Raw genomic sequence first — 23,364 nt, 5'->3', positions numbered from 1 at the left:
TGGGCTGGTCTGTCGTTGAGCACACAAGATGCTGGGGCATTGTGCAGAGAATTGCAACTCATGCTGCTGTGTTCCAGAAAACCATGCGCTCAGAGCTATCTCTTAAGCCGTGTGTCATAGCTAAAGTAAACTTCATCTGGGGATAGGGTTGATGTTGCAACAGGTGTGGTTAACCTCGCGCGCTTAGCCCGCAATTTTTTTCTCTTCAGTATCACTTGTGTTGTTAGCACTGGTGTCCGGTTCCACGTTCATCAACTCGGTGTATCGGAGAAAAACAATCAACAGGCGTAGAACTCTCTTCCCTGATTACTCCTGGCCTTTCCAGGAATACTATACCTCGAAAGCCAGCGTGTGGAAGATACCTCTTCTGTAGACTGTGAAGTAACGCCTTATTTTTCCCGAATTGCGAGGAGATGGAGACCATCTCTTCCACTCCACAGACCTTACCAAGCAAGGCAAGAATAAGGGAAGATGGAAGTGGAAACTAGCCTTAACTAACCATGCCTGTTTGTAGTTTGAATTTTTTTACCTTCTGTTGTAGATCAGTGGTTCCCTAACTGCACTGTCCGATACTTTACACCTTCCGGGCCTCCTCCCCACCCTTGCACACTCTCAATTACGACGATTTTAGCATGTTGTAATACTTACTACTTCTGCAAATATTTACTCTTAGCCTGAGCAAATCAGTAGCGCAGTGAATGCGTGCAGGTGTCAACACGTCAAGATCACGGGCTGGAATCATATACCAGTGTGCTTCTTTTTTCGTATGCGCATTGGCGGTCCAGCCAGTCGTAACGACCAGTGTAATGAACGAGAAGGGCAACCGGGGGGGGAACGATTTCTATTAATAAAGCCAAGGGAAGCTACGGTAAATTATTTGTTGTTTTTCATTTAAATGTAGAAATGTAACGTAAAAGAACTGAAAAATGGCGAAAAGCTAACTTGCCGTGGGAGCCGTATACCGACAACCTCCACATTACGCTCGTGCGTTTCTCTACCAATCGAGCTACGGCGACGACTCTTCGCGCATCCACATTCTCAGGCATTCACGCATCTGTACAAGCTCCGACCTTGGGAGCGGTAGCCAGCGATACTCACAACCATAGCAGCGGAAGTGGCGCCGGTTGCAAGTTGTTTTCTCCGCCGACGTTCGTTTCTCTTTGCCTTATCAAATAACTTACCCTGTGCTTTCCTTGGCTCGATTATCTATTGGCTTAACATAAGTGCGTGTACGTGTGTTCTTGTTGTTGTCGTCGTCGTCTTTGTTGTTGTTAAATCTACTTGTTTTCTACGCAACTTGCGTTTCAGCTTATGATCATCCTGTTCTCTACGCTCTACGTGCTGGAACCCGACATCGTGCTCACCCCGGCGCTGTCATTCTCGTGCGTGTCACTCCTCTACATGACTGATCTGAGCATGAGCGGCTGCGGACAGGCGCTGAGAAATTTCAGCCAGGTGATAAACAGCTCCTCTCTCCACGCGTGCCCGTGACTAAACTTGGAGGGCAGAAGCTTGGGAACTAAAAGAAAAGCATGAAAATATACTGCCGATATCGCGTCAAGCCATCGAAAGTGAGCATGATAGGCTGCATGCTAACTCGATAACCCGATCCGTGAAGGGAACTTGATCCGTGAATTAAAAGGAGGTATGGAGGCGTGTTTAATACCAGGTGACCAACCTTGATCAGGGGCGCTCTACTATTGTCTCACTTAGCCAAGAAACAACAAAAAAGCGCTATTAAGCGTGAGTATGTTGCAATAAAATGTGGACCAAGTAAAGAACAAGCCTTTGAAGCGCAGTGTGTAACGAACACTTACCAGAGCAACTTAAAAGTTATTCCGGCAGCCTCTAGGAGATTGCCGGAACAACGTTTGGAAAAGTGGAGTAGTCATTTATTGTAGATACCTTATGTTAAAGCTAAAAAAGAAAGAAAACTACTCCTTAAGTGGCACTCCTGTTTATGGTATTCTGCCATGTAACTTTCTGCAAAATCGAGACTTCTTTAAAGTAATAGGCATGTAATTGGCATGATAGAAAGTTCTGTTTGACCTCTACCTCCACTGCACTTGTTTGTATAGGAGGAAAATTTGCAGGGCGGAAGTTACGGAGTTAGCCAGAAGATGCATCCGATTAGCATTGTTATCTTTGTTGTCATATCGTGGGATAATTATCTAAATAAGTTGGAATTTATAGGCAATGCAAATGACCGTACTTAGCCAAAGCGTAAGACGAAAAAGTCTTTTAACAAATATCTGACACGTCACGCGCTCTAGAAATAGTAGCTATAATGTATGTGTGATGTTCTTTCGCATTTTTCTATAGGGTTCGCTGGCCCTCAAGAGGATTGCGGATTTCTGTACGGCAGAAGAGCAAGAGAACATCGTTGACTCCGGCAGCCATTTTGCAACGAGGAAAGGTAACCTCTTGAATGAGTCGCACCCTGCCCAAATGTAGTGCCAGGTTGAGCTGTCTTTTATCTGCATTGTCAAGCAAGATCATTTTTGTAGAAACGCTGGCGTTGTAAGGCCTCGACTGGACTAAAAGAAGAAAACCGCCTTTGGAATTTCGAGCAATTGACGTTACGAGTCAAATTAAGCCACCGCAGTAATAAAGGGAATGAGTTTCACCCGAAGGTGTGACATTGACCGTGATTGCGAGCTCCAGTGTTGTGCTCGACCTCTTCACACGGTGTTCTAAGGAGAGATTTCGAGTTCTACGCCATGAAGATACGTGCGCAGCACGCAAGCGCTTTGGTGAACGCGGGAGCAGGTGTCACGACGGAGCTTTTAGTACACGGGAGTGACCACGTACGTAAACTTAACGCAAACGTGCTGCACCACGTGGAAGGTAAGAATAAAATAAGCGCTTGCTGTCCACAGCCAAGCCAATCCACAGATGCCAGCCAGATCCCTAGCCCAGTTACGGTGCAGTAGCCGCCCATTTTCGTGCAAACGAAGAATCTCGCGCTGTCACGAACAAGCGACAACTATGAGAGCAGCACGCCGAGGCCCCTTCCACGTACACCCTTGAGCAAAAGTATATGGACCAGGGATTGCGCGATAAAACTCATTTTCTACTCTGTATGTGAATGCAACTTGTCATTAAAGACTGCAGTCTAAACATGGCATTACAAATTTTCTAGTGCAATTGTCAGTTTCCGCTTGTGCGTGTTAATTACGAATGAAATTCTGTCTTTTGCGGCGACCCTGTAGTCCGTATACTTTTGCTCACGGGTGTGCGCGCGTTTCCCAGCAGTAGAAGCTGCCAAATTACTTCCCGTAAAAAACAGACATTCGTAACTTCCTTCCACCTCATTGCCATCACATACCTTCATATATACAGCAATATTACCTGTAAATAAAAGGGAGACATTCGTCAATGGGTTCCATAGCACGGCATTAACATGCCGTTGTATTTACTGCAATTTCGCAGTAAACATATGTGCGGAAGGTGTAAATATATGTGAAAATATTTAGATATTGTAAATACATATTGTAATGTCTAGTAAACATAAATTAGACAGGGTGTCTCAACTATCGCGCACCAATATTAAAAAATATGTAAATGCAACGTAGCTGGACCGAATCAAGGTAATGTAGCTTGTCGTCGCTTGGAGATGCTCGGATTATCGTTTTCATCTCGGCTAATTAGATAATTAGTCTTAAATAATTAATGAACTTCTAAAATATTATAACTCGATCAAAAATGTCCGTGATAAAATTATGGACCAACATGAAAAACTCCCGATAGAGCTTTCTGTGGTTCAATACGTGCTGCGTAAAAGCTTTTCCGAGCGTGCAAGAAGTTCGCGAATACACGCAAAATTTCCGCTCGACTGGCCGCTCGATCGAGACTCTTTGCATGTATTCGGGAGCTTCTTTCACGCTGGGAAAAGCTTTTACGCAGCACGCATTGAGCACCAGGAAGCTGTATCGGGAGTTTTTCACGTTGGTCTACAATTTTCTCATTGGCTCTTTTCATCTAATTATCATATTTGAGAAACTTGTTAATTAATTAGGAATAAATATATAATTAGGCGGAGTACAATAATCATCTGAGTATCTGCAAGCGATGGCAAGCAACGTTACCTTGATTCTGTCCATTTATGTTGCATTACCATATTTTTAAACCTTAGTGCATGATAGTGTGGACACCCTGTACATACACATATATATGCTGCAAATTTATATATTGACCATTTTGTATTTATGTCGATTCTTTCCTTTTATTTATGCATTACCGCGCAGTATATCGTGATTAGAGCCAACGTTATCGGGCAATAGCAATGCGTATGACTATCACTTGACAGCAGCTTGCTTATTATTCGACTTACCCAGGTTGTGTGACGATGCAGAGATGCTCCTTTTCCTGGGGAAAGCTTGACGATGACCAAACGGAAGCCCACCTTAATGACATCAATCTGAACGTCGAGCCCGGATCTCTCATTGGTATTGTCGGTTTCGTAGGAAGCGGCAAGTCATCGCTACTAGCCGCAATATTGGGAGATATGCACCGCACCAAAGGCAAGGTTACGTGCACGGTACGTACGACGGCGTTGCAGCAGGCGCGATTATAGTTCTCATAGTCTTGTATAAGCGAACGTTCGCCATCGCAAACATAGTTCCATTCATAATGAAAATTCCTTCTGAGAGCGCAGTACGCGGAACCCACTCGTGGGCTAGAAGGTTCTTTAACAATGGGCTGCAAGTAGTGATGCAAATCCACCATCTATTTCACTATAGATACTATAGATAGTACTGTTGAAAGCATGCTATTGATATCGCTAGTAGCATCGAGCGCACTATCCATACTATTACAAGTAGTGCACTACTGGTGACGTAAAATCAAGCGGCATACCGCACATAAATACTTCGGCATAAACTTGGCGGCGTTTCCAGGTTCCCGACTGCTCGAAATGAGTGTTACTGACTTGCGTATTATTGCAAAATTCTTGGTAATATTCTAATTAGCCAAGAACTGCAAAACTGTCGATCACACTGTCAAGAGCGAACTATCGCAATACTATCGTTAATCTTTTTTTACGCTATCAATATTTTCACAATGCTATAGGGGCTATAAACGATAAATTTACCGTTAGTTTCGCATCACTAGCAGTAAGCCATCACAATTGGCGATAAACGTGAATCGAAATGGCGAGTAATATGCGGCACCTTCGCAATATATTTCCTTCGTTCATCACCTTTATTTTCACTGCGTGCAGGTCAATGTACACTCAAGGTTACCACTCGTCTAAACGAATTATTTATTTGGATGTATTTGGCATGGTTTCCTACCATTTCATTTATTCACAAAGCACAATATGTTCGTAGACTAAAGATTGATTCGTGCTATTCGGTGAACGCCGTGTATGGATGTTGTAGGGGAAGACAAATGGAACAGATGAGAACTAATGTAAGCGCAACAATGGAGAATGAGAACCGAGCAAAGGCGGCCAATCTTGCATGCAAACTAGGATTAGACAATGAGAATGTTAGGTGTGCGAGAACGGTAAGATGACATGTGTAAACAGTGCTCAATGATAATGCGTAAGTGCTTCTGCGAGTTGAAGCATTAGCACTGAAGAAAAAAAGGAAATTTTTGCCTACATGCTGAGCATTCCAATATACGTTTACATAGCAAAATTTCTTATGTGGAGGGTTATACCTGAATATTGTTGCAGCAGCTTGTTGGCTGTTGATCCAATGATTGCGCACACATTTCAAAGTATTAGCGAAATAAAAACATTTTTTTTTCGAAAGCGAGAGCCCAGCCTGGGTCCGCAGAAAGAAAGCAAGGTTGACTATGACTTAGAATTTTCTTAGGGTGTTTCTTGCGGCCCTCAGAAAATGAGTGCCCGGAAGATATAGCCTTTCTTCCTAAAGGACTTCTCAATTTCGTAATAGAGAATTATGTCTCTTGGACCACGCAAAGCACGAAAGACTGAATATCATTTCTTACTTTTAGGGCCGTGTTGCTTTTGCACCTCAGCTGCCAAACGTGCACAACATGACAATTAGGGACAACATTCTTTACGGAAAACCGATGGACCCTGTTTTCTACGAGCAAGTGATTCGGAGCTGCCAACTGATGAATGACATCAACAAGCTGCAAGCAGGAGACATGACCGAAGTCGGCGAGAAGGTACGTATCAGGCCTGGATAAATAGCAGAACAAAGTATTTCAACTTTAGGAAACTTGCGAAGGTCCATATACGATTCATGTGACTTCATTTCTGTGCCGGCGGTCAGAAGAATACGTACGTGTTTCATCTACACTAGTGCTTTGGTGAGTAATAGATGTTAGCAGTGCCTCTGCCAGGTACAATTACAGATTTTTATTTGTTTATAATTGTATGTTGACGATATTATATTCGGCTTATGGGTTTCGCCATGTAGGGCTGCTACATGAACAGTTTCTAAGTTTGTGCGCAATGACGTAGAAATGACACTGTCGTTAAACACCGAACGGGTCCGCACAATTGTTTTATGCGCACGAACCGAGTGTAGTGCCGTGAATTTGATTGTTACAGTTAGAAAACGGCAGTGTTACGAGCCCAAAACACCAGTGCTCCAACGTTTGCGTAAAATGGTCTATGCGCGCAAAGGTATTCTTCATATGCTCGCAGTGTCAATAGACGCCCATTAAACAACAGCTCCGTGTCGTGTTGACGATTTTCGGTCGCTTCAAAAGGATGAAATACGCAAGGACTGGAAATACTGCACTGCTACAACTGTTAAAATCTCCTAACATAATCTTTAAGACTGTGGAGTAAAATACGTTCTGGAAATCAACACTGCGCGTAATGCATTAGCGCTGAAAAGAAGTTATTACGAACAAATACATAAACAAACTTAACAAAATTATTCAGAATACAGAAGAAAATAGTGAGGCTGATAGACAACTTCCTTTCTAGCACCTAGTGACCTACTATTTAGAAAATGTAGGATAATCAAAGTGAACGACATGTATCAGTAAAGACTACTACGAGAGTGCTGTCTTAGCTGCAAACGCTCAAACTTTCTGTCCATGGAGATGGCGAATCTTTGTAAGGCCTATGAAACAAGAAACACAATAATATGGAGCGTTCCTTACTTTCGTACTAATTGTGGCTTTCAGATGCTTTACCGTCCAGGAATTCTAAATAATGACAATAGCAAAGCAATAGATGTGTCTCATTCAAGTCTAGCAAAATTAGCGGCTCTTCTTGTTATGTAAACTATGTAGTAATTTAGGCGCAGCAGATTTAGCAGCTCTTGTTTAAAGTAGGTTTAGCCTTGGTCTTAGAGCTGTTTTCCTTTTTGTATAAGCTATGCATAACCTATGTTCTAAGTTTTCTGTTATGGCTGGATCATTATTTAAAACAATGTATCACTTTCAAAACAGTGCTGTGGTATTGTGCTGTCTTTCAGCTGCTGTCATAGTTTACAAAGGGATCGAAGGATCCCTGAAGACGTTATTTAAACGGCTTTTCCCTCTGCCTCCTGTTACGCTGTACTCTGACGAAGCAAATAAACCAATCAATCAATCAACCGTATCCAGCTAGAGATAAGCTTATCGCGGCTACTTTACCTTTATGGAACATCAATCAAGGAACAAAAAAAAAGCTTTTCTTCGCTTCATTTTAAAGCTCTAATCTTCCTAGAGGCTGAAAACATTTAGTGTTGCGTTTTAGGTAACCTGTTATTGATAAAAATAACTAGTTGACTACCTCACCTTTCACCGATACTGACGCAGGGCACGAACCTGAGTGGAGGTCAAAAGCAGCGCATTTCTTTAGCTCGCGCTGTTTACAGCCAGAGTGACATCTACTTGCTTGACGACCCTCTCAGTGCTCTGGATCCGGTCGTGGGCAGCCGAGTGTTCAGGGAGGTCATCGGGAATCGTGGCATGCTCAGGAACAAGGTAATATTTGTTGTTGAAGTGGCTTCCCTCTGCTCAGTACGCATTTGCTTGATTTTCAGTCACAGATGGCGCTTCCGTTAAGGTATAAACTTGCACCTACTGGTGTAGCACAGTCCAGATTCGGGAGCACCGGCGCTTAGACGAAGCATACAGAAAAGAGCGGCGCACATAATAGGCGCTGCAAATCAATTTTTTCACTATTAAGTTTGCTAATGAGTGCAAATCTGTTTATAGCTCACACTCTTACACCTGTGAAGGTGTGGCTTGTAGACAGTAAACACCCTTACGGGTGCAAGTCAGTTTATTTGCGACGTATCTGTGTCGCTTTCTTTTTCTGTGTGCTTCGTACACGCTCTGACCCTCCCGAATCAGGCATATGGCTTCAGTGAAGCACTTTTTTCGGCTTCCTTCCTTCCTTACACTGTTTTATGAGTGTGCCGTTCAATTGGTGACCAATTACTTTGCAGACACGAATCATGGTCTGCAATCAAGGGCACTACTTGCACAACATGGACAAGCTGGTTCTCGTTGACGCAAAGCGTATCAAGGTGTACGACAAACTTGAAGATCTTGTCACAGACCCGGAATCACCGAGGAACTTCCGAGAAGCTCTTGAGCAGCGCAGATCACGAGATCAGAGCAAAACTGGGTGAGCAAGTCGGCTCTACTTACATTCAGCTGCTAAAAGACTTTGTGTTTAGATTCATTTAATTTATTAAAAATCTGGCGTAAAACATCGTAGGGCGACTGTTAAAGTTAACGATAGCTGCCCTGAAGACCTGTTCAGTTGTGCTGCTGGGGACGCTTATGGCTTAGCTTCATTGGTGAATAATATGAGCTTCGTATGTGCAGTGATGTGACATTGCCTCCATTATCGGCCTTCCTTCACATTACAATGGTCACGAGGACACGTAACTGGCGCTGATATAAAGACTGACCAGCAAAATTTGCAACCTTTGAATACAGTTATGTGCGACTGGCCAAGTATTATCTTCAGGGTAGGCCCAGTTTATTCGACCCTGAAAGTGTTTAAAAGCTGAAAAAAATCGTTTTAAAGTACTTTCCGATTGAAGTCATCGACATCCGCGGTGACGTTAAAGCATCTCGCTTATATTTTTTCAGCACTGCTAACGAAGAAATGGAAGAAAACGACACAGTTGGACGAATAACTCAAGAAGAGCTGGGTTGTTCCTCAAAAGTGAGAATGGCTATCTTTTCTTTTTTTATTCTGAACTTTTTACAGCAGCCAAAAGTATTTTTGATGGCAGATCTCGCAGCATTTTCAAGAAGTGTGCGAGTTACTCGACTGGTCTGCTGAAAAGTATTACTTGTTACTCGAAGCTCGTGTATTGACCTCGTTGTATGACACCTTAAAGCAGGGCCATTTAGTTTGTCCGACATCTTAATTAGAGGGTTTCAATTAGAGGCGATCGCTTGGTAAAGTTCGTGCACAATTTTTTACGCAGCAAGCTCATACAGGCAGATGCACATGAGCTAATTGAAAAAGAAAGTGAAAGCAGAAACCAGTGGAAGTCTAGGAAAACAAAGGGGAGTAGAATTTGGTGGGGAACGAAACACACACCCACGTACGAAATCACAAAAAAGACAGTTGTCAAATTTACTGCCTGTACTTATACGCCTATCGGACAGACGTGATGCCACCTCAATTTTCTTGACTGTACGTCCTAAACTTAACCCACGAATTTGTCCCCTTTCTGCCGTGAGAGGAGTGATCTTAAAATGTCAACATTGGAAACTCTATCTAGGCCTTCCTCACTACGAAAAAGCGAGTGTGCCTAACGCGAATGTTGCGTATATCGAGGTACATCGCGGAGACAGCGACATCCGTACTAAGCAGTTTGCCTAACTATGTAATGCTGCCTTCACAAGTGCTTTCCGTTTTCCGCCTGGTCTGTGTTATTCTGTGTACAGCGTCTAGTCACAGCCGCAACTTAGTCGCGCTGGGAAGCATCGATCTTCAAATAAAAAAAAAACTAGTAATCGTGACAACCCCCCCCCCCCCCATCGCGTGCTGGAATATTAAAAAATATTGTCCTGCGAAACTGCACCAACTGATGCAACCCTCACCGAAACGCACAAAAGACTGTGAAACTGTCAACCGGACCCGCCGCGGTTACTCAGTGTCTGGTTCGTGACGGTGCTGAGCTCGAGGTCATCGATTCGAGCCTGGCCACGGCGACCGCATTCCGAAATGGGCGTAATGCGAAAACGCCCGTGCACCATGCATTTAGAGCAGGTTAAGCAACCCCAGGTGGTCTAAATTAGTCCCGAGTGCCGCTACGGCGTGCCTCTAATCATATAGTGGTTCTGGCATGTTGAGCCTCAGATTTTCTTTATTTATTTTTATTTCATTTCATTATTTGTTGTTGTTATTTTTGTTTTCGTTGTTGTTGTACTGCCAATTGGTGGCGCGGCAGGTGGCGCTAGAACGTCGGGTGGCAGCGCATCCTTGAAGATGGCTTTTCTCCAAAGAAGTATGCTTTCACTGCACGAGCCCCAGGCACTGGCGAATGTGGCCGTGAGCGGCCTGTGAAAACGAACGTGGAACTCCGCTCCCTTACGGGGAGCATATACAGGGACGTTATACATGGCTTACTCGCCACAGTGCTGCACCTTTGCTGCACGCACCTTTGCGAATGTCCTGTGATGTGTAGAGCATACTGAAATAGGCATATCTTGCTGTGAAGCTTGCTGTTCGTCGACGGAAATGTGCTGATGACTTCTTTGGGCATTCAGCAGGATTTTTTACACATTTATTTTGAGTTTCGGGTGGCGCCCCTTTTTGTGTGAGATACCAGAAAACAAATCGATAGGAAGTCCTCAGGGCAATTCAATTTCACAATTGGGAAGCCAGGAATGCTCGGCGAATATCTTTAGAAAGGTGTGGCGGGCAGGCCTGCATGAACACTTATTCTCTGAAAGAGAGCCCGACGTTGAGTGCTATACTTCCGCCCATGGGGCATATTTGGTACCTTTCTTTAAAAAATTTCGTTTTATTTCAGACAGGTTGGCATCTTTTAGGCATTATGTTGCGCCTGGCTCAGTGGCCTGCCCTCGTCGGCGTGCTCGCGTTCCTGGCAGCAGCCTGTGCCTTCGCGTATGAGCAGATCTGGATCAAGGAGTGGACGGATGCTTCGAGCCGGGCAGCCACAGGCTCAACAGTCGAACAACTGCCCTGGGTTCAAATGCTGGTGTCATTGTGCGTCATAGACGGTACGTTTATTCAAAGTTATCGCTACCTGGCGGCGAAAAAGAGGAAATGAGGGAAGTGACGGGCGTACATTAAACCAAGAGGGCGATTTGCTGATCTTGTCGCCGATCAACACTTAACGTGTTTTGTGCTTTGTCAATTTAATTCTGAAGAGACAGCCTAGGGTCTTCGATCCGAGAAGTAGAGAATTTTATAGCTGCCATTATTCAGCATGAAGTTGAGTAGTGAGAGAATTACGATAACAGACTTTGTCACCGCTTATTTGCATGCGATGTTGTGTCCCTCTAGGCTATATTAAGTACTGAATTGGTGAAGCGTCTTTTTCCTATAAGAGGATTTGTACTTGTCCTTGTGGCTTTCGTAGGAAGACGCGTTTGTTGCGATACTTCTTAGAAATACTGGGTGACACAGCCCGCGGTGAGCATAACATTACCTGCACAGGTAAGGAAGCCCCCGCTAACGACGTCATACAACTTTCCTGTTGCAGTGGCCCTCCGTATCGTGGGGAGCGTCCTGCTGAGTCTGTCCGCGAAGCGACTGTCACGCTCGCTGCATAATGAAATGCTGGGCCACGTGCTTCGCAGTCCAGTGTCCTTCTTCGACGCTTGTCCGCGCGGGAGGATACTGAACCGATTCTCGGCTGACATCGACTTTATCGACTCGCGATCGTTCCTAAGCGGCAAGCAAAGCGTTCAGAACACGCTCATCACAGTCGCCAAGATAGCGGTCATCGGAACCCAGTCGCCCATAGTGCTGGGTGTCACGGCTGTCGCCACCGTACTGGCCGGATACGGAATGGTCAGTTTGCCATTTTCATCATACTTACGTTCAAACTGAAGCAGGGTAGCGATGACCCGCATCCTTTGCAAGAAAGTTCAGCAGGAGGCCATCGAAGAAAACCGCAGTGTATCTTACGCAACGCACCAGTTATCCCGATGGTGTACGTTAACGTACAGTCCCGAGCACAACTTTGGGAGCCACAGAGGCTGCGAAATATTTTTTTTGGGGCATTCTAAGTAGGCAGGCTTAAATCAAGTGGTACATCCTATGGGTGCCTGTTCAACCAATGCAATGCACTGAGGCATCTTACGTTGCACTACTGTACTAGGAGAAATTCATTTCTTGTTTTGCTGACTTTTGCTCTCGACTGTACATCGGTATACGGAAGCTGTGAATACATCAGCATATCGTTAATTGGAACCTGATTGTATTCTGTTCGTATGTAGTTTTAACACATAATGGGCTAAGTTAGCAGGTCAAATCAATAGCAATGTGGCAAACATCGGGCGCTCAGTCAACATTGCTTAGTCAACTTTGCATTATTGCGCTTCTGGTGGCAGTGAGCTAATCCGTTCACTTAGCGTTAGTCACTGAATGGTTCTACCGGACTCCTTGTACGAAGCGTGACTTTATAAGGGTGCCGTCGCGATGTAGATCTATAGGGTCAAGGGGAGAATGGTTTCTACGTGCACAGCATTTTGATTTTCACATCCGGAGCGTAACGCAGGACAATTTCTCATTGTTCCCCTCGCAGAGCCTGGCCGTAAAGGCTTCGCACTGCGCCCGCTTCTCCGAGAGCGTGGCGGTATCTCGCATGCTGCAGCACGTCACCGAGACTGTCGACGCGCTGAGCAGCGTGCGAACGTACGGCGTGGCCGACCGGTTCCGGAGACACTTCTGCCGCCTCACGGACGAGACCATGCGCGGCTACTCGAGCTTCGGCACCGCGTACCGGTTCACGCGCACGCTCACGTCGACGTCGGGGTTCGTGGTCGTCGTGTGCACGCTCCTGGCCAACACGGTGTTCGCCGGACCTGACGGACCGGACCCCAGCAGTCTCGGCCTAGCGCTGAGCTCGGCTACCTCGGTGTGCAAGCGTGCTCGATTGTTGTGCTTGCTCTTCTGCCGTTCACTCTTTTTGCATAGACGACGATATTGTAGAGAGGTATATATATATATATATATATATATATATATATATGAGATGCGAAAGGCGGTGAGGTTAACCGGAAGATAAATATCCAGTGTGCTACCCCTGAACTAGGGAAGGGGTAAGGGAAGACAGACGATTTTATATGACACGTGCTAGTTTTGGCTTGCTTGAGAGTGTACTGTGGCATCGTACTTCAGTGTTTATTTGACCGCGCAAAATAAAACACTTAAGTTCTTCTTTTCGCTCCCAAAATAAATCTATAAATCAATAGGAAGTAACGCTCGTGTTTGTTTTTCTTTGCGAAGGCAACTTGTGTCATTGAGGCATAAGCAGTATCTCGTGGCAGCTGATGTCATGCATCCAGCGATCGGAGGTGTTCTTGCCCTGCCGTGCGTCTGCATTCCCGCGCTAGATAATCACAAAACGCTTGCATCACACTTTCTGCAACAGTTTCAAGATACAATGGTAATAGGTATGCCTTGGCTTGTTATATGCATTTATTCCCGGAATACAGGCATCTCCTGGCCTTGAATCGCGTTCCAGTCAGCGCCGGCTAAAGTCCCGTTAACAGCGCGTGTCGGCTAGTAAAGTGTCCCCAGTATTCCCGGCTGATGAAAATATGGAATCAGGTTGAAATGAGAAAACAATTAATTACTTTTTTTTTGTCACTCGCAGGTTCCTTTGGCGCTGATGACACTGTGCGTGATGCTGTTCAACGTGCTGCAAATGGTCGTCTCTTTTGAGCGCTGCGTCGAGTACACCGAGCTTCCGCCAGAGGTATAGCTTGGGCATACAGCGTTGGCGGACGTACAAAAAAATCTTCTCTGTTAAAAGACTAAACACCGCATGATAAATTGCTGTAGCATGCGTGGCGCCGAAAACAGTAGCACATCGTGAACTACTCGCAGAAATGCTATTCACCTCTAGCTCTGACCCTTGCTCCCGTATTCCTCCATCGAGTCATCATAGGCAAGGAAAATAGATGGCAACGTCACCACTCGACAGAAATGGTCGCTGCGCTTCTGTAACGCCCCCCCCCTCACCCCCATCCGGCAGTTCGTAAAAGTAGCGCCTTCAGCCGAGAGGTGGCGTCGTGCTCAACTCGGCGGAGTGGAGAAAGTTTCGAATAGAGGACCATTTGACAATAAGCGAGTAAGTTGTTTTACCCATTGGGACGTGGTGAACGCTCGGAATACGTCACATTCCTATAGTGTCGTCTGAAAACTGCAGTTGTTGCCTCAGAGGAATCCTGCTAGTCTCAAGTCCTTGCTGGCAGTATTCGTCGTGAGGATTTCATCGCTTGTTTTAGTTTATTCCTATGTCGTCATCAGCTCTGGCCGGTACGTTGCGCAGGACGACCTGCCGCCTACGTGGGGCGAAGAACAGAGAGCCGCAGCTGACAAGGCCTTGTTAAGCTGGCCCAGCGAAGGCAAGGTCGAGTTCCAAAGCTACTCGGCATCCTACCGGCCCGGCGTCCTGCCTAACGTTCTCAGTGGTGTCACGTTGGTTGTGAACCCTAAGGAGAAGGTAAGTGTTATCAAGTAGCCTATTCCCCACTACTCGTATTGATGACTATGTACCAAAGCTCACTTACTTGAATTACGCAAAAAAATAACTTTTCCAGCGACAACGGCTAAACTTGCTACAGTTGCTGGAGCAAGCTGTGAAACTTTCGAAGTAATTTATTATTGTTTGTTGAGGCTGGTAGCACAGTCGTCACCTGCGGAAAATACCGTAACTGTCTCGCTAAAGATGGACGCCAGGATCGGGATAACAAAAGTATAGTACTCCTATGCCATTATTTTTTGCGCGTCGTCAGGGGTCCTATTGGGAAAAAAAAATAAGTCGCAGTTTCTCCCGAAAGATGAAGCATCGATTGCGGTAGCAAATTACTGGCCAGCTATACGAAGTAAGGGTAGTAGTTTTATCGGCTGTTTAAAATTGTATACATAGGCGCACTAATTAAATTAACAAGCGCGGTGTCACGCGCGGATAAGCAAACATGACCACGTCTCACTCGATGACCGCGGAAACCCACTGTCAAAACGCTGCGAGGAAGCGTGGCAGCTGTAGTGAGCGAATTGACCTTCGCGCTGCCCTTGGCATCAACGCCAATTAAACCCCGACGACACAGGGCACGGCGGACTCTGTGCCCGTCACAGATGGCGGTCAAGATAAAGCGGCCCGGGCGGGCGTGCATGGCCGCCCGGGCCTCCCGGAGTAGAACGTGCCCCCCTCCTTTCTACCCCCATCCCAAAGCCTTGCGCGCTATGGAAGACGTCACACTTCCTCCGCGCCTTCCTCCTTTTCGTGCGCGAAACTGAGCCCCGATCGCCGGCCTACCCTCGCCCGCTTTCACTGGCACTTACAGTATAGGGCGCGCGGCGACGATTTTATTGTCCTTCGAATTTATACGGAATCTCACGGCGACGGCGACGCTAGGGCAGAAATGCGCTTGGAGTGTCCATATAAGTGCTATCTCAATAAAATTTAACTTCATACTGCGTGCTAAAACCAGATGTGGTTCTGAGGCACACTCAAGGGAGGTGGGGGGGAGGGGCTCGGAATTGATTTTGATCAGCTGGAGACGTTTAACGTCGCCTAAAATGTAAGCACACGAGCGTTTTCGCATTTCATGCCCTATCGAAATTCGGCAGGCGCGGCTGCGATGGAACTTGCGAGCTCGAACCCAGCAGCGCAACGTCGTAGCCACAGGGATACCGCGGCGCTGCTCTGCCTACGTTATCAGCGTGATCAGCCCGCCGTTCACGGTGTATGATATGAATCGCATGGAATCGAGTGGAAGGACTCTTTACGTTATATCGGCCCTGATAATGTAGATTCCTACAAAAACTACAAGAGGGACCTTTGGTGCCATGTCTACGCCAGCTGCAAGTGTGGCGGTGAAGCCGGCATGCGAATGACGAGTGGAAAGTGGATTTGCCTAAAATTCGTCCTTGTGGCTTGAAATGGACTTGTGACTTCGCAAATTGATCTTTTTCAGCAATGTATTGAAGGTAATGGTGCAAGAACTCGTGATTATTATGCATGCGTGCAGAGTCTCATTGCCGTCATGCGTTGAGATATATAAAAGGGGGTGGTAATTGAGAAACCAGAAGCCACATGAGCGTCTTAACTATGCCTGAAATAGTCCTCAGCGATAGGTTTTTTATTGGCAATTGGCATTCCCAAGTGGTCTTCCTCACAAGTAATGGCCGAGCCTAGTGGTTCTTAGTAGCGATGATCCAGCTAGAAGCGGTTAATTAAGCATGACGTGATCGATGATCTGAATCGATCTCAAGCACGAGGTTGAAAGCGAGATACATCTAATTAAGATATGTCCATCAGTATACGCTCTCTTGAAGGGGAAATAAGCATCGTTAGCTCTGGTATTAGTTCCTCATTAACTGAACCCCAAATGCACCTTGCGTAAGCGACGACACCGCGTTTTTAATGGCCTTTCCGAACTGGAGCCACATTCATCTATGTCTGTGCATTTTGCTTCTTTTGCCGCTAAACTTGGCAAAAATCTACACGCTTTGATCTGTGGGCCCGCGCAGACCTTTTCTACATTGTTTGCAATCGTCATACGACCATACTCTTTTATTTCTTCTTTTGCTCCTATTTTCTTCAAGATTCCATGGTTTTGTACTAGAAGCGTAACTTGGGCGAGACATGAATCCCGGCTTTGCTTACGGCCAGGGGATGGTGCTTGAAACCAAGGTCCCCACTTCATATGAAAGTTTCTATTCTGTCACTTTAATGTCAGAATGTTCGTTAACACATACGAAAAAAAAATTCACCGACCATTACGATAGTCCCTAATGCGAAATTTGAGCGCAGTTCTATACGTGCTTTCATTTCGCAATATATTCAGGCAAATAATTTCAGAGAGGCATATAGCAGAGTCGGCAATCGTCGAAAGTCCGATCTGCGGGTCAAGCGCGTCGGCTTTTGTACGCGACTCGTTGAAGGTCCCAGTGTAATCACAGGCCGCTTGGCTTTTAAAAAGTACTAAACAGTTTGCGTCGCGCATACAATCAGATTACAAAACAATCGCAAACCGTGACAATGTAAATAAACGCGAACGAGACCAAACCGAGCACAGCAAACCAGCGCAAGCAAGAGCTGACTCGAGCAGACGATATCACGAAACGAGTTCGGGACCAGATAGTAGTATGGATTGAGCGATCGGGCGGCTTTGCATGAAACCAGTTTCCCGCGCCCACGTCACTGCCCTTTCATTATACTCCGTTCCATACATAGCAGTCAACGTTGTGGAGCATATAGAGAGATTTCCTGCAGTGGCTTCGTTCGCTCTTGGATATAGTGCAATGCTTCTTTTACCGCAGTTGGGCGCAACTGTTTTCTATATAGGCTCATTATTGAATTAAACAAGTTAGAAACAAACGCATACTGTGGTATACGGCCACTAATTTACTGTTTTAGATCATCTGTATTTTTGTGGTTCTTTTCGTGTTCTTTATTTGCAACCCGTCGCGAGGAGCCCATGTGCGTGCTCGCGCGCGCGAACGCTAGTGGCGCTTAGCGAAGCGCAGACGTAACGCCCAGCGAAACATAGGCGGAACGCGCGGAGTGATAGCTTTTCTTGACCGAACCTCTCGCATAGCTTCCAGAGCGTTGACTGCTACGTATGGAAAGGAGTATACTCTCCACCGTTCGCAGCTCGCGCCTTTCACCTCACACGTCGCGTTCACTCTTTCATCTTTCGCTGTTGTGATCATTCGTTCGGTTACGCCGACACCACCACCACCGCTTGCCGCGGGAACGGGCCATTAAGAGATGCGCTCTAAACGATGTTTGTTTGTTTCGGCAGGCAGGACAGAAGTCGGTTCATTGCGAATGCATGTTAGAACTTTTTTTCATTTGTGATTTTTACTGATGGCTTAGTAATGTTTATGTTGCACGTGAAATGTAAGAATATGTCCCAAAGCGTAATAAGCCGCGAAGTAGCATTATTCTAGAACGCTGTATTTAAAAGTAGCGCCAGCAGCTGCTTACGCACGAGGGAGAAGATTACGAAAATGGCGCGAACTCCACAGGTTCTGTATTTCGCCGACGTACTAACGTGCAGCACACTGTTGAAAAGCTAACTGCAACCAAACGAAACCTCTGAAGTATCGTCTTTTTGCGTTCGTCCTTGTCCATATTGTTTCATTATGATGTGATCGCAATAGGTTGGGTGTCATCCATTCCGATAACAGGTCGAGCTAGTGTTTTGAACGACTCGCTGCGATGGGTTAAATGTTTTCCGTCGTAGAGAAATTGTAGCCAATTGGTAATGTAAACTTTTTCATTGCTTCATTCCAGATCGGTGTTGTGGGACGCACGGGTGCCGGCAAGTCTTCGTTAGTGCTCGCCCTACTGCGCATGCTCAGGGCGTCGGAGGGCCGCATCCTGATCGACAGCGTGGACATAGCGGGAGTACCTCTCCGGAAACTGCGGCGGAGCATTACCGTCATACCTCAGGTGACCTAACGCAGAAGGTGCGCTGCGATTCGGGTCGCACATGCCTACGCCGCTGAATGAAGGAACTAACTAGGAAAGAGCATTACGTAGCGACACCGAAGCCAAGAAAGTAGGCCCAACACGTGATTTGTCGCAACAAGTTTTAGTGCCTTGCGCCACTGCATTATAGCCGCGCTCGGTGCACCGTCAGCACCGTCTTTCGAAAACAAAACAGATGCAGCTGCAAGTTGCGGCTGTTGCACTCGCAGGTAACAACGAAGGCGATAAATGCATACGCTGAAATGCACTACTCATGTTGCAAAATCATATTGGAAGAACATTTGCACAGGGCCGTGGGCAAAGCATCCAGACAAGCGCGCAACTATTAAAACCTACCGAGAACCAGGGTCGAGTTCTTCGAACGCAGATTACTTGTAGGGTTGACTTTTCAAGAGAACAAAGGCGAAGGGGATGGCTTCATGGAGCTGGGCTGACTTACGAATGCGGGCCGCGGGACGCCAGTGATCGCATCTAGTTTCTATCATGCACCAAGACTTAAATATATACAAAAACCACATAGCTAGACAGAACCAAAGTGTTGTTCGCCGGCGCTTGTTGTATGTACTCAGATTTTTTTTTTGCATTCCACCTAATTATATAATTAATCCTAAGCAATTAATGAAGTTCCCAAATCTTATAGTTAGATTAAAGGTGTCAATAAAAAATTGTAGCGCAACACGAAAACTCCCGATACAGCTTTCTGTTGCTCGACACGTGCTCCATAATATTCACCTAATATAATGTATATTCACCCGCAAACTCATCCTGCAAGCCAGGCTTAATAATGAAAGAATATATATGTTTTGGTGTTTTCGGGCATTTCAGCCATATCTTCACAATATGAGGAACAATAATTTAACTCTTGATATATATATATATATATATATATATATATATATATATATATATATATATATATATATATATATATATATATATATATATATATATATATATATATATATATATATATATATATATATATATATATAAAACAACTTTCCGTTGAACAAGTCAGTGCTTAGTTCACAAACCGCATGCATAGATGTAAGAGCAAAGGTATAAATGTATAAATGTATAAATGTATGTCCAAAATTTCATTTCGGTGCGCATAACGCACTTTGCACGAGCTCAAACATGAGAATAAATTTTAATTTGCTCTTGAATATTTTAATAGGGGTATAGATTGGGGTAAGCCACTTTGATAGAAGGCCGTGTAAAAGATGCGTCGAAATTGCGTGTGTTGGCGTTGTTAAGCAGCGGCGTTTGCGAACATTCAGGATCCCAGCTTGGTGAGGGGAACGCTGCGGATGAACTTGGACCCCACAAACTCGCACTCTGACAGAGAAATTTGGAATTGCCTGGAGCGAGCCCACTTGGCCAAGGTCGTCTCGAGCGACCCCAGGGGGCTGTTGCTGGAGACGGCAGATGGAGGCAGCAACTTAAGGCAAGTATATGCAGACGAGGATGCAAAACACACTTTCGCTCGGACATGCGATCAGCAAGCGACGGGGTTGCTAGAACACCGGTTGCAGGGCTGGCAAGAAGCTGCGCATAACAAACTCTCAAACAGACCTTGACAAGAATATAGGTAGTGGTCTGATATTTAAGCTTTCCGTTTAGTTCTCTAGAATTCTTTATTCTCATACTTTTAAAATAACTCTTTCTTCTTGTCTTTTTGATCAACGATAATTAAGGGCAGTAGAATGCGAGTCGCTCGGGTATTATAACTTCCGCAGTTTTTATTTTTTATTAGCATCTTTCATTCTTGACGAGAGCAGGTAGCACAAGGCCAAGCACAATTCCGCGCGCTCCTTTCCTGGCCGCGGAGGTCGCAACATAATGAGAGCGGAACTGAGAAAAATGATCGTGTGTATTTTAGATAAACGTGAAAGAATCAGAGTCGTCTGAATATAATCTGGAGCCTAACATTTAGGCACCTCTAATTGCCTGTGCATTAGTTTGGAGCATTACAAAACGCAATCACTCAACTGAGGCAGCCCTTTCTGTGGTAGAGTTTCCCGGCATAGACACCGAAGCTTTATGATCCTGCGCCTCACAATTCCTGCTCGTTTGATATTACTATCTCTTGAGTCAGCTTTTCCAGCCAATTTTCAATGTCGTCTGACTGCGTGACGCATCGGTTGCAGCGTGGGCCAACGGCAGCTGGTGTGCCTTGCGCGGGCTTTGCTTCGAGGAACGAGGATCCTTCTCCTCGACGAGGCTACGTCGCAGATGGACGGTGACACCGACCAGCTCATCCAGGTGGCGCTGAGAGACGCCTTTGCGCTGTGTACGCTCTTCACCATCGCGCACCGCCTACACACCGTCCTCGACTATGACCGGTGAGACGCGGACGGCGCGAAGCCACTCCCAAACCGATCATTTCAGTCGCTGCACTAGAGTCACCATAGGTGTGACAAAACTAGTTGTTATAGGCACCGCTTTATTGTAACTTGAGTCACTCCGGAAAGGGAAGTTTTTTCTAAAGTGTCATTGTGTGACGGTGATACTGGATGGGGTCGTCGAAAGGGCGATGCGGTCCGCGGAGAAGTGGGGGAGGGGGGGAGGGCGTTGGCATTGTGAAAGATGCAAAGGGACTGTGAACCAAAAGTAAAGAAAGTGTATGACTCATAGCCAAGACAAGCATAGGTCAAGAACCCACGTCAGTGGTTCTTTTCTATTACGCAATTCTTCGTATATCCCCGTAGTATGCCGAGTCATTCCCAGATTTTAGGGCTGAGAATCTGACAGTTGCGCTTCCCAGAATTGATGCGAACCCTTTGATGAAGAATATCATTTTGACTGACGAATCTAGATTTATTAGGACAAATTATCAGTACAGTGTCTATTGTGGCTAAAGCATCAGGATTGGCAATTTAGACGCTAATATACCTAGGTTAAATGCAATGAGTTTAGTCAACAGTAACCATTTAAGCTTTCTGTAAATTAATGAAGCAGGTGCGTAGTATCGTCTGTGAGCAATGATTCGAACAGCCTGAAGTTGGATGTATTGCAATAGCGCTAGGTGTGACGCATACATTGAACCCCATGTTTGTTGTTTCTTTCGTTTGAGGCTTTTTGCTCAACTTGCCTGCAAGTGCATGCGGAGTTTCATTACTATTTCGCCGTGATAGGTTTACTCTATAAAGCTACTTATAGGGAGTTGCCTTTGAAGGTGACTAATGAGAGACCATCGACCTTTGTACCTCCTTCCTACCCGACCTCTCCTACTCTTCTCTTGAAATGAAAGACGCAGAAATAACGAGCTCTGATTAGATGACACGAAGGAAACATAAATGCTTTTTAGGGGGGGGGGGGTTGTTGTAAAAAAAAAAATGTGCGAAACTGTGTAAACAGCAGTATTGAGCAATCGGTGTTAGGCTTTCGCGCTAAATCATTTAATTTTGTTAGCTTCTTGGACGGCGTAGGCGAATACGGGAAAGCTAAACTTTGCGTGCGCGATGAATGTGTGTTTACTTTTGGTCTCGGAGCGCGAGAAAGACAACTGTAATATTTCCCTAAATGGCCTTCTCAACGGCAACGAATGTTGCTGGGTGTCGACTGCTTTATTCAGACCAGCCATCGAGTACTCATTTAAGGAACGTCAAATCCACACTCTTATGCAGCCATGCTTTTTTTTTTTTTGCTCGTGCCTGAATAACAGGCATCATTGTCGGCAGGAACGCTGGTATTGTTGAAAGGTGGTAGTTTGTGTGCTTTCACATTTTTTTGAGCGGCACTGTCTTCCATTTCTTAAATATTCCCTCATACAACATCCAATACGAGGAACTTGTTTATTTGCAGAATACTCGTCTTGGAGGACGGCAAGGTCAGAGAGTTCGACACTGTGCCACGTCTGCTGTCTGACAATTCATCGGTGTTCTACAGCATGGCCATCGAAGCTGGCATCAATAGCGCCCGAAGACGACCTGAACTTATCAGCACCACTTTGTGATCGGTGCTTTTCTTGTGGTTGTTATTCCGCGAACGTCGCACATGAGGACAAGACAGTGCTGCTTCGCTTGCGCCATTCCTATTATCTGTCTTGTTCCTGGTGTGCGCAATACGCAGATCACGCTTCACCAGCTAGCCTAAACCAGCCACCTTAGCAAGCTATTCACTGCGTTCTCATCGTTATCATCACCACGCATACGCCACATCAGGAAGTGGACAAGCCCGCAATGTCATCCGTGATGGGTTGCAGTGGAAGTTCTTATACTGCACATTACAACGTATTTATCTTCCGTGCTCTGAGAGTGCCCCAAGCATGCAGCCCCTCCGACAAAAGGATCGGTGGCAGGTTACCAGCTTCGAGAAGCGGATCCGTCCCTCAGCGTAGGCCAACAGCGGTGCAAGAGATTTGTGCGCATTTGTTGAAGGATCGAGCGTTCGCCGCAGGCTATAGAAGTGTGGAGGAGAAATCCGTCAAAGCTGGGCCTTTGGAGCTCATCCTGCTACCCCGACTCTTAGTAGGCCGATGACCTATTCATATTTTAATAAAGCCTTATCATCACCATCACCTCTCAGTTCCTGCTGTCATGGGTTCATGAGCCACTCGCATGTTCAGTAGCCCTCCCCCCCCCCCCCCAAAAAAAAAAAGAAAAAACAAACGGCATCACGGAGTTTGGTACCACAAATATTTAGCAGTATGTTACATCTTCTGGATTCTTCTCAGGAGCTTTAGATAGAGGGCCAACTCAGATTGCCCTATTCGAATTTGAGCCAAAACATCAAAATCCTCGCGCAGTCGGGCTGCCCTTAGGTT

At 45.7% G+C, this 23,364-nt stretch overlaps 1 protein-coding gene across 1 annotated transcript in view; it reads left to right on the top strand.

Moving 5' to 3' along the window:
- LOC142557606 (ATP-binding cassette sub-family C member 2-like) overlaps window positions 1-23,118 on the top strand; it is a 50,444-nt gene extending 27,326 nt beyond the window's left edge. The window contains exons 11-26 of the mRNA XM_075669568.1: window positions 1,309-1,455; window positions 2,323-2,416; window positions 4,338-4,540; window positions 5,965-6,141; window positions 7,735-7,902; window positions 8,370-8,551; window positions 9,025-9,100; window positions 10,926-11,136; window positions 11,622-11,932; window positions 12,669-13,001; window positions 13,743-13,844; window positions 14,421-14,594; window positions 18,399-18,557; window positions 19,877-20,043; window positions 20,747-20,941; window positions 22,404-23,118. Coding sequence (XP_075525683.1) covers window positions 1,309-1,455; window positions 2,323-2,416; window positions 4,338-4,540; window positions 5,965-6,141; window positions 7,735-7,902; window positions 8,370-8,551; window positions 9,025-9,100; window positions 10,926-11,136; window positions 11,622-11,932; window positions 12,669-13,001; window positions 13,743-13,844; window positions 14,421-14,594; window positions 18,399-18,557; window positions 19,877-20,043; window positions 20,747-20,941; window positions 22,404-22,554 — 2,850 coding nt within the window. The 3' untranslated portion in view covers window positions 22,555-23,118. The remainder of the gene's footprint in view (window positions 1-1,308; window positions 1,456-2,322; window positions 2,417-4,337; window positions 4,541-5,964; window positions 6,142-7,734; window positions 7,903-8,369; window positions 8,552-9,024; window positions 9,101-10,925; window positions 11,137-11,621; window positions 11,933-12,668; window positions 13,002-13,742; window positions 13,845-14,420; window positions 14,595-18,398; window positions 18,558-19,876; window positions 20,044-20,746; window positions 20,942-22,403) is intronic.
- Window positions 23,119-23,364: the final 246 nt, after the last annotated feature.

The sequence above is a fragment of the Dermacentor variabilis genome, chromosome 9 (assembly GCF_050947875.1).
Source record: "Dermacentor variabilis isolate Ectoservices chromosome 9, ASM5094787v1, whole genome shotgun sequence".
Taxonomy (NCBI): Eukaryota; Metazoa; Arthropoda; class Arachnida; order Ixodida; family Ixodidae; genus Dermacentor; species Dermacentor variabilis.
This window is presented reverse-complemented; position numbering and strand designations above follow the sequence as displayed.